Source organism: Rutilus rutilus (genome assembly GCF_951802725.1).
Source record: "Rutilus rutilus genome assembly, chromosome: 10".
Classification (NCBI taxonomy): Eukaryota; Metazoa; Chordata; class Actinopteri; order Cypriniformes; family Leuciscidae; genus Rutilus; species Rutilus rutilus.
Genome location: NC_140215.1, coordinates 3,137,501 through 3,155,000, shown reverse-complemented (window position 1 = coordinate 3,155,000; position 17,500 = coordinate 3,137,501). Strand labels below are relative to the sequence as shown.

General features: G+C 39.0%; 1 protein-coding gene across 1 annotated transcript in view; it reads right to left on the bottom strand.

The window, feature by feature from the left end:
- Positions 1-17,500, bottom strand: part of tanc1b (tetratricopeptide repeat, ankyrin repeat and coiled-coil containing 1b) — a 184,503-nt gene that overhangs the window by 91,623 nt on the left and 75,380 nt on the right. The window contains exons 5-6 of the mRNA XM_084420453.1: positions 2,079-2,200; positions 8-179 (exon numbers count right to left, since the gene is read on the bottom strand). Of these exons, the coding sequence (XP_084276579.1) occupies positions 8-179; positions 2,079-2,200 (294 nt within the window). The remainder of the gene's footprint in view (positions 1-7; positions 180-2,078; positions 2,201-17,500) is intronic.

The window sequence follows — 17,500 nt, the reverse complement described above, 5'->3', positions numbered from 1 at the left end:
CTCTCACCAATGATGCCGCTGTCTTTGCTCTCGAGGGTGGAGCTGGGGCTGGTGATGCTGAGGGTCCCACACGGGCGGCTGCTGTTACTGTTTAAGGTGGAGCAGGGGCTTTCTGTACATGGAGACGCCGTGCTGCTGGTTAGAGTCGAACACGGGCTGATTCCCTGATTTACTGGACACTGCAGAGAGAACAGAGATATGCTGGTGTTAATGCAGGCCGCTTCTGCATTTTAATGAGGCAAACACTGCTATCTTTATTTTCTGTTATATGGAAGAGTAGAAGAGATTAGATTAAAATGCCAACAGTGAATGTACATTTTAATGCACCAACAGCACACATCTAAATCAAAACCAGAGTCCGATGTTTATCTTCATCCAAATAAAACCCAGCAGAAGAAATAAACAGCTAATAAGGCAGAAACCTTGACATGCCACCAAAGGCCGCTTCACCTGAACAATTACACAACTTACTGACATGACATTCAATCATGAGGCTTTACAGTGGTTCTCTATGCCATTTCCTGTTTTAAAAGTTTCTTGTAAGCTGACAACAAAATGGCTCCCGCATGTTGATAACACCACACTGATATTTAAATAGGCATATTAATATTTAAATATAAGTCTACTTATACCTATTTAATATCACCAAAGTACTTTTTTAAGGTTTTCGGCTTTTATTTATTTATTAGGGCTGTTGATTTAATTTAATCGATTAGTTATGGAAAAATATTATGCATTAAAATTATTAATGCATTTAATGCACCCACCCCACCCCAGACCTACATAGGTCATCTTACTTTTCATACAGTTTATTGGTGACGAACATGAATTCAACAAATTGAATGAACGAACGAATGAATGAATGAATGAATGAACGAACGAATGACTCAATGACTCATTTAGATATTTACCACCACCTACTGGCAGTTTTGGCCTCTTATTTAGTGTATTATTTTATTAAAAAAATAATTTCATATTCCATACTCATAAAAAAACATTAAAGGTATAGTTCACCCAATGACTTACTCTCATGGCCGTTGCAGCCTAAAAGTGTATGTGTAATAAATTCGATGTTGAATCAAATATAATATTTCTTTCTAAAGCTACTTTTTGTAATGTCTATTTGACACTTTTCTCATTTAACACAATAATGACTTTAAATAATCTTTTGGGGGTAATTTCTCAGCCAAATTTGATGTGCAATTAATTTGCGATTAATCAATCACCACATCATGTAATTAATTAGAAAATTTGAATCGCTTGACAGCCCTATTATTTATTTATTTTTATTTATTAATTTTATTTGTCACTCATACCTTACATTTTTGACCCACAAAAATATAAACAATTATTTCAGACTACGAAAACATGGTAGAAGAGTGATTATAATTAATTTTTTACACATTTTTGAATAACATAATAGATCTACGCAATTAAATTAAATAGCGTCACACTGACTGTCAAACAGCCTGAATTAAACAGATAAAGTCCTTCTCTCACAGACCAACAACCTAAACCAGACCAAACACCAGCAGCCCCAGTGAGTCATCACTGTGAGTCAGTCAAGGTCACAAAACCAGATAAAAGTTCCTTTAAAACAAACTTCCAAAAGGCAGCCTGATGAAACAGATTAAAGACGTTCACCGAATCCCACTGGACAACATCGTCCAAGAGCACACAACGCAAGCCAGATCATTAACAACTCTCAAAGACACACATTGTTGCTTCCTTCTGCATGCGATTCCCAGAGCGACGAACGATTATGATTTATTAAACAAAAGCCTTTCGCACATGAAGGGCGTTCGGACCGCCTCAGCCTAATCATCTCATCATCCAGAGACTAAACGAAACCCTGACAGGACAAAACTATTTCTGGACCAGACCTCAAGTTTCTCATCAGCAATGCAGCGGCTCGGAGCAAACGGGAATGACTTACTGTGGTCGTGCACAGACACACTCCAGCTCTGAAACGCTCTTCATTGTGTCTGTCTCACACTGACAGACAGCAACATGCAGCTTTAATCCTTGCAGTTTTCCCTGTCTCCCTCTCTCACTCTGGCAGCAGCTGCGGAAAATACCTTTTTTTCATTCTTGTCGTCCATAGGTATGCGCGCGGAGCCCGGGATGCCTTCGCCCAGCAAGAACCCCAGGCGTGTCATCAGCTCCTGAGTGGCGGGGGAGGGGCCTGGACCGGCCAGCTCTGAAACAGAGAGAGAGAGAGGGACGGGTGAACGAGAGAGACAGACCTCACGGGATCTGCGCAGACACACACCAGCGACTGCATCGCAGAGCCAACTGCTGGAACAGACAAGGAATGTCATGATTCATGTAAAACATTGTGAACCCCAAACTGACTCTTATTTATGTTTTTTCATTCATGTTCGTGGTGTTATTGTAAATTATGCATCTTATTCTGAAGGAAAAACAGTCCATTTTGCTCCACTTTTCATTTTAAGTCCCACTGCAGTCACTAATTGTCTCCCTTAAAACTAATCAAAATGACATATTTAAACTTTTTTCATCCATGAAAATACCATACACTCTACACCGTTACCTCATTGAGTATGCGTGAAACTTTGAATATACTAATTAGTTCCCGCCTCCACTCACTCACACCAGCTCGAACATGCTCCGCTTTCACTCAGTTAACTGAAGTAGTAAACGCTACCCAATGGCAAGTAGCAATCTTGCATTGCATTGCAATTTTGAGAATTAATCCTTTTGTCAACTTATAATCACTAAAACGTTGTCACTTGTTCATCGCAATCTCAAAAAATTCCAAAAATATATAATCCATGAATCTCTAGACTGCACAATGAATCCCTTATTTACATCGTGTCTAAACTTTGTTTGTTATAATGAGAGGATTCGTGAGCGTGTAAAACTCAGCACTGGCTCTGATTGGCCACTGCGTTCAAGAGATCATCAGATATGTCTGTGATTGGCTACATTGCTCAACGCTGCAAAAATACGCTGTAATAAACAGAAACCTTTGACCAGATATGAAAAGCCCCGCTCTGCAAGTTGACGGGATTGGTTACATTTTGGTGACTGTAGGAAACGGGGTCTGTTTCAAACCCGTCATCGGTGTGCCGTAGTTTTAAGAAGAAAATACTCCGCAATGGTGTTGACTGATGAATTTGCACATGGTTTGTCTTCAAGCATATCGTCGCTGTCCGATGAAAACCGCGTATGTCCATTTTGCCGATTTTGAGATTTTTCGACGGATAGAATGTCCAGGTTCATTTCTGTATACAGTATGCTTCACATATCTAAATGAGCAATGAAAAGTTGTGAAATCATGTCATCTGATTTTCACGTATATCCATTTGGTGTCAAAGCTGTCAATCACGCCGCGTATCTCCCGCCCTGTGGAGGCATCTCGCCGGTCTCGTGAAGTTTCATCTTAAGCGTCTCTGGAAGCTCAGCATTGGATAGCCGAATAACACTGTGAGGTAAAGTATCAGCAAACGTTTGTTTTTGACAACTGTTCTCAAGTTTATTATATATTCGCAATATATTCACAACTGTTATTGGGAGTGGAGAGGAGTGACAAAATTACGGTAGGACTGTGCAAACAAAGTATCTGTCTAGCATTGCCATGTCAGTGTATTGATTCATTGTCCCTTCATAGTTTGCAAGAGACATTTAATAAACTGAGCGTATTTAATAAACTGAGACGTAGGCTATTTAATAAACTGAGCGTAGCCTATTCATCTGTCAATATGGAACGCGACTTGGCCATTCTAATTAATGATCGGAAGAACGTGTATCGACCACCGTTACTGTAAAATATGCACGTATGTCCATTTAAACTCGATTTTGGTCAAATGTGGATTATATCATTACACTGGCAAGAATATGGTTACATTTAAAGATGCCGTACCAAGTATGACAACGCTACGTTCAACTGCTTTTGAAATTACTGTGTTTTACTCACTTCCTGAAAAGTAACCGTTTTGGACATACGTGAGTTTCATCGGGCAGCGACGATATTATAAACACCACATAGACATTTACACAACATTAAAAACATGATTTTCTTTAATATTCAGTAATATTATCATTTTTTTAAATTAAAATTTTAAAATATCAAATTAAAAATTTAACTGAATTGAGCTGAATAATGACACTATTGTCTTCTGTACTGTAGAGTTGCTTATAGCTTAATTAAGCTTGTTTCATAATTGAACTTTACACCCTTATTGAACGAAACTGAATCAACACTGAACTGAGCTGAGCTGAATGATGTCTTTTTAGAGATGCTTTACAGCTGAATTTGTCTCACATTTGATGAAGTTTGCATCAATGATTCTGTTATTTCCCTGTTTATCACTGTGAAGCTGCTTTGAAACGATCTGTATTGTATAAAGCGCTTTAAAAACAGAGGTGACTTGACATTGTAAATTATGCATCTTTTTCTAAAGGAAAAAATATAATTAATTATTAGCTTTTTTTTAAGCCCGAAGATCTTTCTTAAATCAATAAATCTTCAAAGATTCATATATGTATACACACACACACACACACACACACACACCACAAAAAATGTGCTTTGCAAAGACATTTTTCAAAATGCATGAAACAATGAATGAAGTTACCCGTTTATTCAGCAGTTACAATTACATGCTGAGAATTTAGACAGAATTTCCAAACTATATTTGTTTTATATGGAACCAGTTCGGAATGAGAAGCCTCGAATCTTGATTCACAATCCTACACGAGAGACCAACAACACCACTCTGAAAATGCATACACATTTGCACCTGGATGTTAAAGACACACTCTTCATTAGGATGCAGCAGCTGTGTGTATGTGTTGACTGAACACATCTTTAACACTGAATGACAAAACAAAAGGAAGAACACAACAAAAAACGGGTGTTAGAAGGTTGAGAGCAAATTAACCATTAAAAGACTGAACAAGGCTGAAGAATTGAAGAACGGAGTATGAATATGAAAAGAAATGAAGTGACAATCTCAAGCGATAAAAATCAGCTGCAACAAACAAAAGAACCAAATACAAAACTAGTGTTAATGTGACTAAAAATGTTTATGAGCAATGAGTTCCTCACATGACTCAATAATTTGACTTAAAATAGAGTTGCATGAAGATAAAACATGTTTGAAACAACATGAGGGCGAGCAAATAATGACAAACTATTTGATCAGTCTGTGTGGAGCGAAAGCAGAGGGCAAGTATGAATATGTTATCATGAGAATGAACAGATGAAGGGGAGTTTTTTATTAATCTCCATTTTCTCATTACTCTTTCATCTCTCTCATCTCAGTGCCACACATAAGAATTCCTGTAGATTCGGTGCGTTTCCACAAACCTCTCGTTCAGCACGCAGGTATGGGGTCTCTCTTTTCAAAATACGATTCACAATTGCATAAGCAAATTCATATTTGCAATCAAATTGAATCGAATCGTGAAATGTGTCAATCCCCAGCCCTGCTTGAAGAGCATGATCACTTCCACAGATGTCATCTCTTGACATTTAAAAAAAACAAGCCTAAATCCCTCTCATATGTTCTCACCGTCTGCTTTCATTCATGCTTGAGCGCAGCAGGGGCACATTTACATGCTCCCCGAAACCCCACCGCTACGACACAGCCCAGCGCCGGAGGACATTTCAGCAGAGCTCTCGTCTTCCGGAGAAAAGCCAAACAAATGCTCTTCGTTCAGTACAGGCAAAACATCTGTTCTGCGAATGCCAGAGTCAATGCAACAAGCTGTTAACAGGTGCCCTTTACACTGCCCGCGGCAAACTCCCAACATACCGCCATGTTCAGAATCAATAATTAACGTTGGGACTAATGTGCTTTAATTAGCTGTGAGGTCTTATACTGTCATTTATTTCAGTTGTCCAGTCGATTTCTGCTGAGAAGGACATAAAATGAGTGTAGGGTAGGGCTGTCACTTTTGAGAAAAATCTAATTCGAACGGATATCAAATATCAAAAGCAATGTATTAGAATATATTGGAATATCTATGAGTAAAATGTAAAATGAAGTTAACGAACAACCTCGATCCATCAGGAAACGCCACATGGTCGCTGAATTTCACTGCGCTTCACGAGTTTTTCTTTTGCGTGAAAAAGCCGTTCGCCGGAGATGTGTTGAAAGATAGCGGAGTGCATTCATGATTAGGCTACCGGTATAATAATCCTCCTGGCGCCGGGTCTGAGTGAGTAATTTACTCTCTTACCTTTGTTCTTTGATTAACATTAATGACACTTTAAGACCAGCCGCTGCTGACAGAGACGCGATCTGACACGCGTCCCATTTTCTCACAAAACTCTACGTTCATTTAAGACTTTATTTAAATAATTTAAGACTGCTCTTATGAGGACACTCGACAAATCGGACATTTGGCATAATTTGTGTGTTATGGTTTGTTCAAGCCCGAAAGAGAACTCGATACTGACTGTCTTTTCTGTGGGTCGTGTGTGTGTGTGTGTGTGTGTGTGTGTGCGCGTGTAATAGGCAGGAATTACAGCGCGGTCTCTTTAGGCTCAATCCCAATTCACCCCTTGCCCCTACCCCTTGGCCCTACCCCTCCGTTTTGCGCGTTCCTGTGAAGGGGTGGGGTTGTCTCGATTCTCTTTTGGTTGGAGGGGTAGGGGTGAGGGGAAGGGACAGATAGCCCTTGAAACGAAGATTTTTCGGGACCACACTTCAAACGAAGGGGTATGAGAAATGTACCTGCATACACCGGCCAATAATCATGTTCTTTATGTCACATTCAATCTTGTGTTCATATTTACGGTCATGTTATTCAAATAAACGGTTGCAAAAAAAACAACAAAAAAAATACGCTAAAGTTCGTTAACAATATGACGCGTGTAAAAAGCAAAAGTTTGAAGCGAAGTGGACGGATAAACGCCTCATTCGCGCCGCAAGACCTCCAGACGCGCGTAAACATGTCTTAACATTGAAATCACTCGCGCCAGACGCTCTATTCGCGTTTGGTGTGAACGCGGCAGCATTAGGCGTCGAAGATATCGTCATCTCCGTTGTTTTCTGCGAACTTCAGAAGAAAAATGCAAAAAAATTGCTGTAACTCAAGCAAGACTACAGCTGACGACGGCATCTTGGAAGTTTGTGATAAACATTGGCGCATCTCCTGTGACATAGGCGCTAGCAACGACGTATAATGACGTGTAACGGTGTAGTAGTGGTGTCCCATTTCTTAGGGGAATATTTTCACCCCTACTCTGTTTCAAGGGGCAAGGGTAAGGGGTAGGCGAAGGGGTATAAAATAGAATTGGGATTGGGCCTTAGTCTTGTCGTTATCTTCCATTTTCAAAACAAGCTGGCTATTGGCTATTATTCGCTTGATTTGGTCATGGGCCTACGCTACAATACGTTTAGAGCGGCCGCTACTGGATGAGATGGCATGTAAAAAATGCGCTACACATGGCACTTTAAAAACCGGATAGTTTATTTATAGTTCGATTTCGGATATTTCACGTCATGTTCGAATGCATATTCGAATATCGAATAAAAAGTGACAGCCCTAGTGCAGGGCGATGTAGCTAAAAAAAAAAAAAAAAAAAACCTTTACTATATCTATTTGACTAATTCTAGATATTTAAGAGCGCTTTAACTTTTTTTCACAAAAAATATCATTCAAACAGTCAGTTGAGCAGATTCAAAAGAATTAATGTAAGATGTAAAATACTGATGAAATCTAGTTAAAATAATAAAGGAATGAACGGAAAAATCATATTCAACCATTTTCATTTATATGCACCAATATAACTATACAGAAATAAACAGTGATGATGCAAATGAATTAGTGAATCAGAGTTTTGAATCAATTGATTAAAGTGGACAGACTGAACGGACCATTTTTAGGAAACTTAAAGGTCAACAAGAAAGCATTAAAACATTGAAATTATGATATTTACAATAGTGCTTCATTTGAAGCAAAATCATCTAAAATATAATGTGAATATTTGACACTGCAGATATTTAGGGAAAAATTCTGCATTTTCAATGAAAAAAAAATATGAAACACATTCGCTATTAACTATGACTTTTGCCTCAATAAACTCCCAATTTACTGCTAACTAAAAGTGAATACGGTTAATAGTTAATAGTTGTTGTAGTGGTTATGTTTAGGTATGGGGTACAATTAGGGGATGTAGAATATGGTCGTGCAGAATAAGATGTTAATATGTGCTTTATAAGTACTAATAAACAGCCAATATGCTAGTAATATGCAAGTTAGTCAATAGTGAAGACTAAACTAAGACTAAAACTAGGGTCAATATGTTTCAACCTATGACCTACTACTTCCAGTGAGATTCTGAAGTGTGCATTCGATGGAAACGTTACTATCCCATGAGGCCACGGGAAAGGATTTATGAATGGAGGTGAAGGGACGCCGGTAGGTCACGTGATAATGATAACATGGTGGACGTAGTACGTCCGGATTACATTTATACTATATAGATAGTACGTGCTTTTTTAACCGTCGCACTCATACAGTACGTGATTTCGGACGCAGCGATGGTGTTTCATTAGCTCCGCGCTCCTACGTACTCAATTTTCATTTTCCTCCAGTACTTCGTCTGGGATTGCGGTATATTCGTGGGTTTTCTCCGGTCCAACAGAACCGCCTTCAAGGAAGTTAACGCTTGTCAATGGAGAGTGGCCAGACTCTCTGTACAAATGAAATGTGAGAGTCTGGTAGGACCAGGCTAGTGTTTCATGTGGATTAATGAAGTTCTGCAGAGAACTGCCTCCCTTCCAGGGAATAAGCCTCTGAACAAACGCTAGTAATCATGGGAGAAGAAGCTGGATAAGAAACACTTATGCAGCAAACATTTACATCTTAACCAATTGGCATTTTCTGCCATGATGGAGTCAGAGACATCATGTTCACTGGACAATCCTTTTCTGTCTCTCTTTCTACAGTGGCTAAACTGATTAGGCCTGCAGCTCTGACTCGGTTTAATTTCCACGCATGTGACACGACTCGTTCTCAGATTCCCTCACGCTGATGGCGAGACCGGCCGAGCAGTGCTGGGTGTGGTGGAGAAACGAGAGAGGAAACATTCAGTACATACAACTCTCTCAACCACTGACACTAAACATAGGGCTGGGCGATATAGCCCCAAAAAAAAGTGTTACGATAATTGTTTGATATCAGTCGATATCGATAATTATCACGATAAATGTCAAATCTTTAAGTTTAAAGGCAGATTTATGCTCCTAAGTGAAAGTTGTAGAAACCAGAGCGTTAATTGTGGTTTTAAACTACTCTTTATTGTCAGAACATATCATGACAAACACTTGCCAAACAGGTGAACATTTCACAAATCTGAGGTACAACATTTGTCATTTTTCCTTAACAAAATAAATATCTTTATTGGAAAATTAATTTCTTAGTTTCTGCGTGTGCTAATGGGGGATAATTGTTTCAAGTCTTTGTGTTGCCTGACTTTGATGGCACGTATCTTCAGCACAGTTTGCAGTGCAGGCTGCAATATTAATATTACATGTTTTGTCTCGAAACGCATATCTGACAGTGAGTTGACAGTAGTATTAGCTTGAGTTAGGATGCAGATTTACTATGTTAAATGTATGTTCATTAACAAAAACGGTAACATCTGTTAAAAAAAATGTAACGACCTCATTTTTATTTGGTAAAATGTAATATTCTGACTGTTTGAGTTCTATTAAAATTAACCATTGGTCATCCAGTATCACAGATAAAACCAGAGATAAAACCAGGCATAGCCTGTAGCACCTCACTATCATGGCAAAATGTAACTTTATGGTTTCTATGGTATTTGTATGAAAAACAGTAGCATAAATACATTATTAAATGCTGTAATTATATTCCATTAGTCCTTTAAATACATTGTCTACATTAATAATATAATACAATACATTTCAATATGTATATCCCACATTTCATGGTGCAGTTAATATTACTAGGCTAACGCTACAGTAAATCCATGGAAAATGATGGGAATTTGTAGACGGAAAAGCCTTCTGACAGTGTCGTTGCGCACAGTGTTGCTCCTGTTTGTCAGCGCTGTTTCATCTGCCTTTAAACTGGTTTAAATCACTGAGACATTTGTGTTCTTCGCTGAATTCAAGCGCTTCTCACTGGATCTCGTGACGAGAGTGATCAGAGTAAACGCGTCTGGTTTAGTGAGCTCGGCAGCTTCCGCTTTTGGCGCATAAACATTATCGAACATTTGAACTCTTGATATCGTTTTATCGAGAAAAAAATCATATAGCGATAATTATTGTTTTATCGCCCAGCCCTAATATCAAATGGGCTATTACAAATAAAAGACAACAAAGCTGTTTCTCATCTCTTAAAGGGGTCATATAATGCCATTTTTGTACAAGTTAATATGATTCTTTAGGGTCTAAATTAAAAATTCTCATTAGTATTGTAAGAAAACACTCATTTTACCTGGTCAAAAACAGCTGTTTTCAGCACGCCGTTTAGGTGCATGTGTCTTTAAATGATAATGAGCTTTGCTCACCCCGCCCCTCTGTTCTGTGGGGCGTTTTGCCACAACACACGTGGAGTGTTGCCTTGACAACAGTTGAGGGTATATTTTGGAGAAAGAATGGCAGCGGGAGTCTCTGAGGACACATTTGTGCATAGATATTATATAGAGACTTATATGATGTCTATGCATTTGTGCAACCGTATCAATTTGAACCGGAGTCGGAACAAGACGACGGCCCCGAAGAAGTTCGACAATTACGCTCGAACAGGACGTTTCTGAATGGTTGGTTAACGTAATGTCACTTTTTGATCTATCTTTGTGTGTACTGGCAGGGTAGAGTAGTGAGATACGAACGCTAACGTTCATTGACAGATTGATGTAACAGCTAATGGTCATGAAAAACTTTTTTTCTGTAAATTTAGGCCTGTCAGTGATGCGTAACGTTATCTATGCAGTGTTAGCTACAGCTGTCAGGGCTGAAGAACAAAAAAATTTTACTGATCTGTTTAAAAAAATAACCAGTCTGTGAGACTATGACAGTCATTAGGCACATAAACAACACATACTCAGACAGGAGCTAATACCTTTTTCAATGTTCTCGTTTATAAAGCAGTTTGGTGAGAAATGATTCGCGCAAACATGAAAGCATTGACGTTGATCGTGGGGAATATTCCTATAACTCAGCCACTGCGTCTTCAGCGGTTCGGATTTAGGAACATCAAAATGATGCTGTGTGCGTTATAACACCCAAGAACAGAACACCACAATCGCTTAGACGCCATTCTGCTCCTGCGTATCAACAATGGCGGACTATGATAACAGCTCGCTCAGGGCGGGTCTGTGTTGAAACGCTGCTGTCAATCAACAATCGTGGGAGGGGCATCCGACCGTGTGACGTCATACGGTCAGGCGGCTCGATTTGAGACAGGGGAAAACATGTAAGGAGATTAAAAAAAAAAAAACACTGGATGGATTTTTATCATTATATGATGGTTGTGTACAGGCACTGCCAACACACATTTCAGTACAATCAACTTTCTAAAAGTGCATGTACCATTATATGACCCCTTTAAGCGAGCAGGAGGTACAATAAAACTCTTTAAACACATCACACAGGCCATCAACAAAGTCTGCTTCACAATGCAATCGCAGTCTGCTGGCCAAGAACCACCTACGGCAGTACAAGTGAAGCGACCAATCACAGTTGGGTTTGTTTTCTATGCCATTGAGTGTTGAGTTTATTTGAAAGAGACTAAACCGCCATAATAAAATGGTGAAATAGGAATGCACAACATATATATATATACATAAAGATACCTCCTGTCCATTGGGTGAATCTCACATAATTTGTTAGAATAAAATAATAATTGTGGCATACCAGCGATTTTCACAACTGCTTTCTAGTTTTGTGTGCAGACGGTCTGCAGAAGGACTGTGGGTGGTCCTGGGCGTGTCGTCTGAGACTGAGACTACACACTGAAACATATTCTAAACAACTAAGCCATCTTTACTTAGAAGAGTCATACTAAGATCACACCTGGGCGTTACTGTACAGCAGAAACACATTCAAGATATAATGAACGAAAATCCTTTCATTTACTCAACCTCATGTCATTTCAATCTGAATTTCTTCTGTAAAAAACACAAAAGGAGCTTATTTCCATAAAATAAAAGTTGATTGGGATGTTGTCAAGCTACAAAAATGGCAAAGCAAGTCATAAAAGTAGTCCATTTGACTATCATATTAAATTAAATCAGGTTTGGAACAACATTAGGGTGAGTAAATGATGGCATTCTCTCATTTTTAGGAGAACTTTTCCTTTAATACTCTCTCTGTTGTAATACCCTGCTGTAAAACTCTAGCTTTCATCAAACAGACGTATTAATACACAAACGCCTTCATAAAACGGGACTATTGCTTAACATTAATAACACAGAGCACCTCATAAAGCTGAGCACATGAGAGTCATGAACAAACCGAACATGTTTTATCTTCCGCAGGCCCCTGGAACGATTCAGGACGGGGCTAAAAATAGTGTATTGTGTGGCAGAGAAAGTGTACGCGTGAGCAGGTACCAGTCGTGGCCTTGGGGAATGTGACACAGCAATGGCATCACGCATGTCCACCGGCCCGCAGGCGAACATGAACCAAATTTATCCACATCAGACTTATAGATGTAGTACAGGCAGGACAAACGGAGGATATCGCCAGCGTCCTCTCATCTACAGGAGCAAAGCTCACATGTTAACATATAAAAGAACCAAATGCCACTCTCTAACTAGGGCTGGGTATCATAAAAAAGCACAAAGGAACAAAATATTCCTTATACATATACATAAGGTACAAACATTTTTTTTATAAAGAGCTCATGCTCACCAAAGCTGAATTTATTTCATCAATAAAATACAGTATTTCATTCAATACAGTAAAACTTGTAATATTGTGGAATAGTATTACAATTTAAAATCTTATTTGAATATATTTCAAAATGTAATTTATTCCTGTGTTGTCAAAGCTGAAATATGAAAACAGTTTTTGGAAGGTCATTTTTGATCACTTTAATGCATGCTTACTGAAAAAAATTCTGACCAACACGTTTTTGAACGGCAGTGTACATTCAGTAGGTCATTATTGCAATATAAACACAGTCAGAGTGATCAACAAGGTATCTCTTCATTTACCAGTCGAAGACGCAGCAACTTTCTGCTCTTATGTTTACTCCGTGCACTGTTCAACAGCTTCATCATATCTGTCGCGGTACCGTCTTTGCAGCCATTATTTTACCACAAATACTGCATCGCGCGCTGTTGGCATCGAGCCTGGAGAAATGTAGCCACACTTTTGATCGACTTTTCCACATCTTTAGGGTATTGTGAGTGTGTGTGCTTGCGTGTCATTGAGTATGTGCGCGAGTTTGTGTGTGTGTGCTCGCGTCCATAGGCTCGCGTCTCATGAGAATGTGCGTGGACAGTTTGTGTGCGCGCGCGCCGCGCGCGTCTCATAAGAGTATGTGCGGAGAGTTCCGCGCGTCTCGTGTGTGTAGAGTTTGCGTGTATGTGCGTGAGCGAATTTAGGCGTGTCGTTGTGCATTTCATATGTATTTGTTTGAGCACTGACGTTGACGAGTTAACCCCTTAGGTATCGAAATCTGGTACCGAAAAACAAGTCATTTTTCGATACTCGATAGTATCGAGGCAATTCGGTCGGTACCTAAAAAGTATCGAACTCGGTACCCAGCCCTATCTCTAACACACACCTCTCTCTTTGTAACTCAAACAATAACTGTTAACTTTAACAGAGTATCGATAATATATATGCCTTTACAACTTTAGCTGATTACCACAACACGCCTGTGTGCCCGATAGCTCAAGATCTGGCTGTAAATGCATGAAAGTGAATAAACTGATGCACTTCTTATATAAAACAATTCTTTTTTTATATGCAAACTCCAAATAAAGTTCCAAATTTTTTACATTTCATTAAAAATTTCGGTACCGAAGTCGGAAATTTTGACAACACTAGTCCCCATGAGCCTCAACCACCTGCATGATCTCCACGACAGCCAATCAAGTCCAATCAACAACATTCTCTGCTTAATTAACGAGCTGTGAGAGGTTAGTGGCGGGTGGCAGGTTTGACTATTAATTCATAACAACGCGGCTCTGTTTGTGTGGAAATGTTCAGAACAATGCCATTTCACATATCAGAGAGTAAAAGCAAACTATCGAGAAGTGTGCCTCAACAGCCCTTGCTTTAGGACAACAGTGGAGAAAATCAACAACATGTCCTAAACAAATAATAATAAAAAAAATCTATCTATCTTGTCTGTCTGTCTATCTATCTATCTATCTATCTATCTGTCTGTCTGTCTGTCTGTCTGTCTGTCTGTCTGTCTGTCTGTCTGCCTGCCTGCCTGCCTGCCTATCTATCTATCTTATCTGTCTGTCTGCATATCTATATATCTAAGAAAAATAAAATCAAATAATATAAACATTAACATAAACTGCACTGGCCCATCAACATGCAAATTGATGAACATGACATAAACAGGGAAAAAAATCCCTTGAATGTCAATAGTTTCATGCTTTTAGCAGGAGATAAATCACTGCACTGTTTTCTCCTCTCTTTTAAACGTTAATAAGTCAAATTATATTGCTATAGTGACTAAAATTATAATTTGCCATTGTTTTTCCCTACTGTCAGTGACCCATAAGAACAGACCTGCCACTCATTTATTGGTCATGAGTCAAGAATAAGCATTTGAACTAGAGAACTAAAGTAGGGCTTTCCCTCGTGGTAATTTTGAGTGGCTCAATAGCGTGATATGCGGTATTTTCGCCATTTATTTATTTTTATATAAAATTCAACTCGTTGCTATATAAATAACTGTTATGATGTGGTCAGCATGCACAAAAACGAGAACATTTTCAGTAACCAATGTAACCGAAACTAAACAGCATCTCTGTGCATTGAAAGGCTGTCACTCACACATTGTTACGGCAACGGACTGTCTTTGAGTGAGTCATTAAACCGTTCATTCAACAAACACGTTCAAAAACGCTGATTCATTGATTAAAAGATAGATGCAATGAAACAAGGAGTTAAATATTTGTAACTTTGAACTCCACTTTCCAAGGCTCAGCTGACCAGCAATGCGACGCATAGGTAGCGCTGATGCTCATGCTCACTTAATAGAGACCATGGCATTGATTAAATGCGTGACTCGCTGATTTTTTTCCCCGCGGCTTCCTCGCGCTGTGGAATGCTAACCAGCGCTGACGCCAATCATGGTAATACCTTCAACGTTAAAAGGATGATACGACAAATATTACGTTTTCTTTGGACATGGCAACTTTTTCACGAATATATATGACTTGACTTGACGTCAAAGACAGACGCAGGTTATCGCACGCGCTCAGTCGATCTCTCTCATTCACTGTCTGCACTGAAAAAAATTATTCGTTGAAATTAATCCATTTTTTTATCGTAAGTGGTTGCATTCAATTGATTTTATCTACATTTAAACAAATGCATTAAGTTGAACTAAAATTGATTAAGTTCAACAATGCATTTGTTTAAATGTAGATAAAATCAATTGAATGCAACCACTTACGATAAAAAATGTTTATTAATTTCAACGAATAATTTTTTTCAGTGTGTTTAGGCTTAAAGGCACAATATGTAACTTTTTTGCTTTAAAAATAGCAAAAATCACTATATCTATGTTATATATATTTTTTTGTTGTGTACTTACATTATCCCGACTGTTTCCAACAACTTTCAAACCAGGAGAAATTTGTAATTTAATTCGAAGACACGTCACGTTTCTTTATTTCCGTTTAGTCGCCGTCAACGTCGTCATATCCGCGTTGTCCCTGGTTTCTGCTCGTACTGCCATAGCAACCAGAGCCCTCTGATAGTAACCAAAGCGACAGATGTGGACGACTGTGTAGTTCGCAATGTCTATCTGCACGCTGTTGATGTTTCGTTCAAACATTATGGACCATGGCAAGCAGACTTTGGATAAAAAAGGAGAACTAAAACGAGAATCAATATCAGCGCGGTGTTTTCGAGATGCCGAGAGCTCCACGTCCGAGACTTCGACCGCTCCTACATGTACTTTATTAAACAGGTGAGCACATTTACATAAAACTAATCAATGTTATATAGTTCAACAATGATAAAATGTTAGACTATGATCTGTATGTTATTCTATATTCTATATCTAGCTTACTGCTAGTCTCATACAGACAAACTAACACAAATTTCAACACACTCAAATGCAGTTTAGTGTGATAGTGTAATGTTAGACCAAGTGAAACAGCGCTGCGTTACCTCACAAGTTTAATTTGTCTAATAAACTGACCTGTGAGTTGTAATTCTGCACGTGTAGTTCGGCAGAATGAAATGTCCATATTCCTTTTATATCCGCGGGACTCGCGTCGCGTGTGGAGCTGATAGCAGTCTCTTAGCAATCCCGACCTGCTTCATATCACAGTCATGATAAAAACATCGATGTATTCACTCATCCATAAACATTATTAGATCGGTCGGCTTGACGTTGATGACAAGATCCATAATTCTTAGCAAATGTTGTGTCATCAAACTACGCCTTTGTTATTGTAAGAGGTTAGCGACCCCTAGCGGCGAAAAAAAATACATACTGTACGTTTAAGTGCAAATCCACAAAGCCTCTGTACAAATCATGATAAACAGACTTGTTATCATTATTAGCTTATTTAACATTTAATAAAGTTCACAACAAGAAGGGTATAGCCTTATGAGAAAAGAAAACACGCGAATATCGCGGTTACGTGCATTCCTCAGCGGTTGGCATGTCAGTAGCGCGGTACTACAAAATGGCGGTTATCACGACAGCCTAAACTAAAGCAGTAAAAGTTTTCAATCATGTCCAGCACAGCTTTTTCCACATTTCAGAAAGAAAACCCATTTTCAAACAGCCTTAAAACACTGAGAGATTAAACTAATGTCTAATGTTCTACCGTCTGAAGTTCTTACCTAAATATGACATCATCTAAGGGCCAGTGTCAGATTTTTCATGAAAACGAACCTGCGGGACGGGAGTTTCAATGCTAAACGTTGTTTTAAAGCATCTCATGAAGCCTCGGAGGTTCGAGTTGGGAGATCTCGAGAGGCAATCACAACTTTGTAAACAACATTTATATGTCCTTCATTGGATTTTCTTGATGGTGTACCTCTCAAAGTGGATTCTCTCCTCAGAAGCTTTTCAGACGCAAGAGCAGAACACACAAGAGACACCATTACTGAGATGAAATTAAGTTTCTCCCACAGATATGAAGAAATCAAAGCGACCCAAACTTTCTTTCGGAAAACCATGACGAGACCGCAAGTGCAGGTCAAGATAACCTGTGTGTGTGAACGATCAAAACACACATGGCCTCGCATGAACTACAGTTCATCATTCAGTAACAAACAAGAGGATCAGATATACCAGACAGACAGACAGATAGACAGATAGACAGATAGACAGA